Here is a 7,500-nt window from a genome sequence, read left to right as displayed (position 1 = left end):
CGCCTGTGTTCCGTTCAGTAGGAGGGTCCCTAGGTAGAGGTACAGACGTCAAGTGTGTCTCGTTTAGAGGTCCGTATTAGGACAGCCCTTATTTTGGAGGCGTTTAGAGAAGCTCGGGAAAGCGTGAGGAGTAAACAGGAGAGAGTATTTGGGACGCAGTGCTGATGTTAATAAAGTTTTGTGGAATTGAATGTGTGGTCAGGGGAAGCTGACGGCTCGAGAGAGAATCGCTCTGCTGCTGGATCCAAACTCGTTCGTGGAGTACGACATGTTTGTGGAACATCGCTGTGCGGATTTTGGGATGCAGGCCGATCACAACAAGGTAAACATCAGTGTATGAGGAATTTATCACAGCGATACTCTTCCAGTCCATACTGTCCTGATTAGGGGTGGGTGTGTGTGTGTGTGTGTGTGTGTGTGTGTGTGTGTGTGTGTGTGTGTGTGTGCAGTATCCAGGTGACAGCGTAGTCACAGGACAGGGCCGGATCAATGGCCGGCTCGTCTACATCTTCAGCCAGGTGAGTACCAGACGATCTCTGACTCCACCCTTTCCTGATCACATGATGTCACAGGATATGATGTCACATCTCTCGTCGTCTGTTCTCAGGACTTCACCGTGTTTGGAGGGAGTTTATCGGGAGCTCACGCCCAGAAAATCTGCAAAGTGAGTTCTGTCTGTCCGATCTATCCGGGCTCTGGTTTGAAGGTGTGTGTGTGTGTAGAGGGTCAGAGGTCATTTAGGACATGCGTTTCTGTGTGTGTGTTGTAGGTGATGGACCAGGCGATGATGGTCGGAGCTCCGGTGATTGGGCTGAATGATTCGGGCGGAGCAAGAATCCAGGAAGGAGTCGAATCGCTCGCAGGATACGCGGACATTTTCCTGGTACATTTAACTGCAGCTAGATAAACAAATATAAGAGAAATATAAGAAAACTGACATCCAGATACACTCTCTCTCTCTCTCTCTGTCTCTCTCTCTCTCTCTCTCTCTCTGTCTCTCTCTCTCTCTCTCTCTCTCTCTGTGTATCAGAGGAACGTGATGGCGTCAGGGGTTGTTCCCCAGATCTCTCTCATCATGGGGCCGTGTGCAGGAGGAGCTGTTTATTCTCCCGCCCTCACTGACTTCACCTTCATGGTCAAGGTGAGGCTCCAACATGCTAACTCCACCCACTCTACCGGTATATAACTCCTCCCACTCTATCTGTATGTAACTCCTCCCACTCTACCGGTATGTAACTCCTCCCACTCTACCGGTATGTAACTCCTCCCACTCTACCGGTATGTAACTCCTCCCACTCTACCTGTATGTAACTCCACCCACTCCACCTGTATGTACCTCCTCCCACTCTACCTGTATGTAACTCCTCCCACTCTACCTGTATGTAACTCCACCCACTCTACCTGTATGTAACTCCTCCCACTCTACCGGTATGTAACTCCTCCCACTCTACCCACTCTACCGGTATGTAACTCCTCCCACTCTACCGGTATGTAACTCCTCCCACTCTACCGGTATGTAACTCCTCCCACTCTACCTGTATGTAACTCCTCCCACTCTACCTGTATGTAACTCCACCCACTCTACCTCTATGTAACTCCTCCCACTCTACCTCTATGTAACTCCTCCCACTCTACCGGTATGTATCTCCTCCCACTCTACCTGTATGTAACTCCATCATACTGCAGTTTCTTTTTCATCTTGTTTTGTATTGTGTGTATCTGTGTGTGTGTGTGTGTGTGTGTGTGTGTGTGTGTGTGTGTTCAGGACACATCATATCTTTTCATCACGGGGCCTGACGTAGTTAAATCTGTCACTAATGAGGACGTGACACAGGAGGAACTGGGAGGAGCCAAAACACACACCTCTGTGTCCGGTAGGTTCATTAACAATGTGTTTTATGTATATAACTTCTATAACTTATAGATGAACCTTAATGCTCTGTCTGTGTGTATGTGTGTGTATAATATCACTGTAGGTGTGGCTCACAAGGCGTTTGAGAACGATGTGGAAGCGTTGCTGAACCTCAGAGAGTTTTTTAATTTCCTGCCTCTCAGTAATAAAGACTCTGCTCCGGTAACAGAGTGTCACGACCCGAGGTAACCCCTGCAGCTGGGACGATGGCCGTGAATATCGTGGTGTTTATGAATTAAATAGTTCTACAGTTAGACATGGAGAGTGTGTGTGTGTGTGTGTGTGTGTGTGTGTGTGTGTGTGTGCACACGCGCGCACGCTGTTTCTTCCTCTCAGTGATCGCCTTGTTCCTGGACTTGACACACTTGTTCCCTTCGAAAGCACGAAGGCCTACGACATGCTGGACATCATCCATGGCGTATGTCTGTCTCGCACACACACACACTTGGCAGTTAAGAAATTCTTATCTCTGATTGGTCAGATGAAGTTGTTTCACGGCTTTCAAAGATTTGTTGTTTCATGGCTGTGGCTGTTTCAGGTCACCTGACGCGACAATGAAAAGGTGTTTTGACACTATGGATTTGGGACGCAGCCACAGTCAACTGCTAAATAAGATGTGACTCAGTTAGCATGCTATTTTTGGTGATTGGTGTTTATCTGTTACGGCGTAAAAAGCTTAACCTAGCGATCATTTCTGAGTTTATGATGTTATGTGCACTAATTAGTGCCCTTTAGTCTGATTTGTGCATTTGGGACGCAGCCTTTTCAGAACATTTGCCCTCTCTCTTTCAGATCGTAGATGAACGTGAGTTTTTTGAAATCATGCCCAACTACGCCAAGAACATCGTGGTGGGATTCGCCCGCATGAACGGCCGCACTATCGGCATTGTGGGTAATCAGCCCAAAGTAGCTTCGGGTGAGAGAGAAATGGTCACAAACCCACACAGACACACACACACACACACACACACACACTGTCAGTGTACTCACACTGAGCCTCTGTGTGTCTCAGGATGTTTGGACATTAACTCCTCGGTGAAGGGAGCACGTTTCGTACGCTTCTGTGACGCCTTCAACATTCCCATCATCACCTTTGTGGATGTTCCTGGGTTCCTGCCAGGTAGGAACACACAGTTTACCGTGGGAGTGTCTGAGAGCACACGCCCTATTCACTACATAGTGCACATGAACACGGAGCTTATCGTGTGTGTTACTGCAGGGACGGCGCAGGAGTACGGAGGAATCATCCGACACGGCGCCAAACTGCTGTTCGCTTTCGCAGAAGCTACGGTTCCTAAAATCACCATCATCACCAGGAAGGTGCGTGTGTGTGTGGCGCATTAAATGTGTAGTGAAGGTATTGAGAGGGATGATTCCGAGCTTTCAGTGGTGTGATGTAAGAGTGTGTGTGTGTGTGTTTTGCAGGCATATGGTGGTGCATACGACGTGATGAGCTCTAAACACCTACGTGGTGATGTTAATTACGCCTGGCCGTCAGCCGAGGTGGCCGTGATGGGAGCAAAGGTAAAAACTTTACAACACTGTGATGATTTTATTATTTTAAAATATATGTAATATATTGGCACCCAATGAATTCATATGAGAATATATTTAAAGTATTTTCCCATTGATATTTTACTTTTTTTAGTAGACCTGGGTGACTAGGAACAGGAAATTGTCCAACCATGACTTCCTGTTTCACAGGGGTATAAATATGAGGTAACACACAGGCCAAATTCCCTTAGTCACTCATAACAATGGGTAAGAGCGAGGAATATAGCTGTGATGTGCGGCAGAAGGTTGTTGAGCTTCACACAATGGGGCGTGTCTATAAGAAAATAGCACACGTATTGAAAACTCCCATTTCACCATCAGGGCAATAATTAAGAAGTTCCAGTCGACTGGAAATGTTATGAATCGACCTGGAATTGGACGTGTGTCTGTATCGTCTCAACGCACTGTGAAGAGGACGGTTCGAGTGGATAAAACGTCTCCAAGGATCACAGCTGGAGAACTGCAGAAGTTAGTCGTGTCTTGGGGGTCAGAAAGTCTCCAAAACTACAATCTGAAGTCACCGACATCACCACAAGCTGTTTGGAAGGGTTTCAAGAAAAAGCCTCTACTCTCATCCAAAAACACACTCGAGCGTCTTCATGTCTGTTGAAGCCCAGCACGCAGCCCAACAGCTGCCGGTCGCCAACATGCCGGAGAACCCAGACCTGAAACGGCCGATCTCTCTCCTGAAGCGTGTCTCTCTTCCTCTTATCCTCGCCTCGCCTCGTCTCAGTGCAACACAGAATTATCACTAAGAGAATTCCACACAGGTGTGCGTTCCTTACCACTCGCCTTCTCCGGCTCCGCCCTCCATTCACAAACCAGCACACGCCCCCAACTAAACGTCTACTATTATTGATCAATAAACAGAACAATTTAAAAAATATTTTAATAAAAAGTTACATTATAACAGTTATACTAACGTACTAAATATTTTGTTATACACGTTTAGTAAATTAAATCATTTAAGGGGGAAAAAAGAATCATCTTGTGTGATTTTGGTTTTTGATGGATGTGTTGCATTGTGGGGAATAAATTGTTGTTAATATTATTATTGTTTTGTTTGTGCTTTGTTTTCCCAGGGTGCTGTGCAGATTATTTTCAGGGGAAAGGAGAATCAGGCCGAGGCGGAGGCCGAGTACATGGAGACGTTTGCTAACCCTTTCCCAGCTGCTGTCCGAGGTATACAGACACACACACGCACGCGCGCACATGTTAATTACATGTTAGTGCATTACATTGTGGTCACTATGGGAGGTTCTGCTGATGTACTATGTAGTACAGTAGTGTGTGGTTTCTGACTGAGCCACAGGTTTGCTGAAATGTGTGCAAAGTAGTATGGACTACAAGACGCCGGGGGGTTAGGGTGGTTTCGGATACAGCCCGTGTCTGAGGTTGTGTTAAAAAAAAAAAAAGTAAATAATAATAAATGTTGCCTGAGGCTGCATCCCAGTCTGCACGCTAGCAGAAAGAGTTTAGGAAGTGTTCCTGGTTGCCTGCCACTGTCTGTCTGGGCTGCGTCCCAAACCGCTGTCCTGCTGTGCCAGTACTTATGCTGATATAGAATGCAGTGTTTATATTTTTTGCTAAATAACGCGGTTACAGGCTGCGTCTCAAAGCGCACACTCAAGCACTAAGTGGTATTTTAACATAGTGTCTTTATAAAGCACTACTTAGTGAGGTAGGGTGCAGATTGGGACAGGGCCCACAGCTTTATGTAGGGTACATGCACACTGAATGTGACGCACACTAACAGTCTCTACACGTGCGCAGGGTTTGTTGATGACATCATCCAGCCGTCCACCACGCGCATGAGGATCTGCAGAGACCTGGAGGTTCTGGCGAGCAAGAAACAGAGCAACCCGTGGAAGAAACACGCTAACATCCCGTTGTAGCCCCGCCCACTGAGCACTACACACTCCCTCTCAGCACATTAACACACCTACTGTCACTTTTCAGTTGGATAAACGAATAAACACCCTGAACACGGCTCACTGTGCCTCGAAATCTGCACACACACCAGCTAGCAACAGCGTTTACCTAGCTTCAGTGGAAATAGCTCGTTTTATGGTGGTATTTGCGAGCTAGCTAGCTCTATTAGCTAATGTATTTCAATCACAGCCACTTGTCGCAGTGCTACTCAGCTAGCTTTAGTGACTAGCTTCACATTATAATTCATTTCCAACATTAATAAAAAAGTATTTTTTTAAAAATTCCAGCACAGTTTCTTTGCATAAGCAGCATTTGTAATCATGTGGACAGTTTCAGCCAATGGGACATCATTCGGGACTTCAGTGGGCGGAGCAACAATTTCTTCATTTTATGTTAAATGCAAAAACATATCTGTGTAAAATAAACTTTATGAATCACCGACCAAACATGAGCAGAGAAGCGGTGTGATAACTGATCTAAACCTGTAAGCAAGCGTGCTCTGATCATCAGCTTAAACTGAGGGAAGGTTCTAGATGAATTTATTAACATATATGTAGAGGTCACTATGGCTGGATATAAAACTCTGAGTGGATGGAGAAACCTGGTCATAATCCTGTTTATTCCAATTCAAATGTAAATACACTACCAGTTGATCAGATCCATGAAGGGGCAGTAAAGGAAAGACTGATCCATTAGGGTGATTCAAGATTCATTAAGGAGGAAATAAAGGGTAATAAGAGGTCATAAGTCGCCTCAAGGGTTCAGTAATAAATTAATAGAGATTTATTAGCTGTTAGGTTATTATTCTTCCATTACTGAGTTCCATCCCATTGGCTTCTGCTCGTCCAAACACTGCAATATGGGGCGTTAATGAGCACTGATGGTCAGTAAGGGGCTTTATTGGGCAGTAACGGACAGGATATGATGGTCAGTAAGGGGCTTCATTGGGCAGTAAGGGGCAGGACATGATGGACAGTAAGGGGCTTCATTGGGAAGTAGGGGGACATCATGGTGAGGTGTTTAAGGAGGTGTTATTGGTTGTAAAGGTCACAGAGGGGCAGTATTGTCGATGTCCCCAGAGGACAGTAAGGGGTCATAAAGAAATCTAAAAGGGCATAGGGTGTTTTTAATGTAGTTTATTGTAAGTATATTGTATTCGCTCATCGAACACATGGGTAATTAGGTTCAGTATGGTGTGTGTAGTGGGGAAGTTTGGAAGATACAGGCCTGTAGTGGGGCTGTAAGAGAAGGAGAGGGGCAGTAATGCCTCATGGTTCTACAACATTATGAGTCTGTAACACAGATAAACGAAGTGCACTGAAACATTCATCATGTGAATTCAGGAGACTTTTGATAAACTGCTGGACAGATCTGCGTTCCAGAAGAGTTTACCAGACAGTCATGTGATCATCTCTGCAGTGTTTATTTGATCGAAGAGTGTTGTTAGTGTTTCAGCACGGCACGGTTTACTGCGGTCACTCCAACAGAGCCACATGTGAGTCTGGAAATCCAGAAACGCTCACAAAGAAGGAGGGAGAGAGTGACGGATGGATAATACGGATAATATCCTTCAGCATCAGACCAGTGATGAGTCGCTCGCATGTGTCCGCCTCTTTCTTTCTTTCTTTCTTTCTTTGGCAGTGCCATTATGCATTCATTTACTTTCAGTAACCACTTCCACGCTTCCATGGAAACGTCTTTTCAGCATCTGATCTGTCTGCTGCTGTGAATGGTGAGGTGTGTGTCTGACTCTCAGCCGCTCTCGGCTTTCTTCTTCTCTGGTGAACATTGTAGCTGAAACATGCTACACTACCATCGGTCCACACCAAAACGACTAAATCTACATTAGGGAAGATTGATCAGATTTTGGCGATACTGGGTCTTTAAAGGTCTAGTAGGTGGAGTTGAATGATTTATTTAATTTTTTACACTTTGAGACTGCCCCCTATTCCAATTTACACAAAGCTCCTCCCACAGAGCCTTTAATGGTTCTGGTAGAGTTAGCATTAGCAAGTACTGCTATAAAATTACTTTGGATATTCAGTGGAATGAAGCAGAGTTACTTGATTATTTTCCTGCAACTGCAAGCCCCCAATTGTTTT

General features: G+C 45.5%; 1 protein-coding gene across 1 annotated transcript in view; it reads left to right on the top strand.

The window, feature by feature from the left end:
- pccb (propionyl-CoA carboxylase subunit beta) overlaps nucleotides 1-5,456 on the top strand; it is a 6,257-nt gene extending 801 nt beyond the window's left edge. Inside the window, exons 2-15 of the mRNA XM_017491150.3 lie at nucleotides 203-322; nucleotides 450-518; nucleotides 608-664; nucleotides 770-883; nucleotides 1,031-1,141; nucleotides 1,766-1,874; nucleotides 1,977-2,097; nucleotides 2,249-2,330; nucleotides 2,705-2,828; nucleotides 2,925-3,032; nucleotides 3,132-3,232; nucleotides 3,338-3,436; nucleotides 4,549-4,648; nucleotides 5,240-5,456. Coding sequence (XP_017346639.1) covers nucleotides 203-322; nucleotides 450-518; nucleotides 608-664; nucleotides 770-883; nucleotides 1,031-1,141; nucleotides 1,766-1,874; nucleotides 1,977-2,097; nucleotides 2,249-2,330; nucleotides 2,705-2,828; nucleotides 2,925-3,032; nucleotides 3,132-3,232; nucleotides 3,338-3,436; nucleotides 4,549-4,648; nucleotides 5,240-5,361 — 1,437 coding nt within the window. The 3' untranslated portion in view covers nucleotides 5,362-5,456. The remainder of the gene's footprint in view (nucleotides 1-202; nucleotides 323-449; nucleotides 519-607; nucleotides 665-769; nucleotides 884-1,030; nucleotides 1,142-1,765; nucleotides 1,875-1,976; nucleotides 2,098-2,248; nucleotides 2,331-2,704; nucleotides 2,829-2,924; nucleotides 3,033-3,131; nucleotides 3,233-3,337; nucleotides 3,437-4,548; nucleotides 4,649-5,239) is intronic.
- Nucleotides 5,457-7,500: the final 2,044 nt, after the last annotated feature.

This window comes from Ictalurus punctatus, chromosome 17 (genome assembly GCF_001660625.3).
Source record: "Ictalurus punctatus breed USDA103 chromosome 17, Coco_2.0, whole genome shotgun sequence".
Classification (NCBI taxonomy): domain Eukaryota; kingdom Metazoa; phylum Chordata; class Actinopteri; order Siluriformes; family Ictaluridae; genus Ictalurus; species Ictalurus punctatus.
The sequence above is the reverse complement of the archived record's forward strand: the minus strand, read 5'-3'. Positions and strand labels throughout refer to the sequence as shown.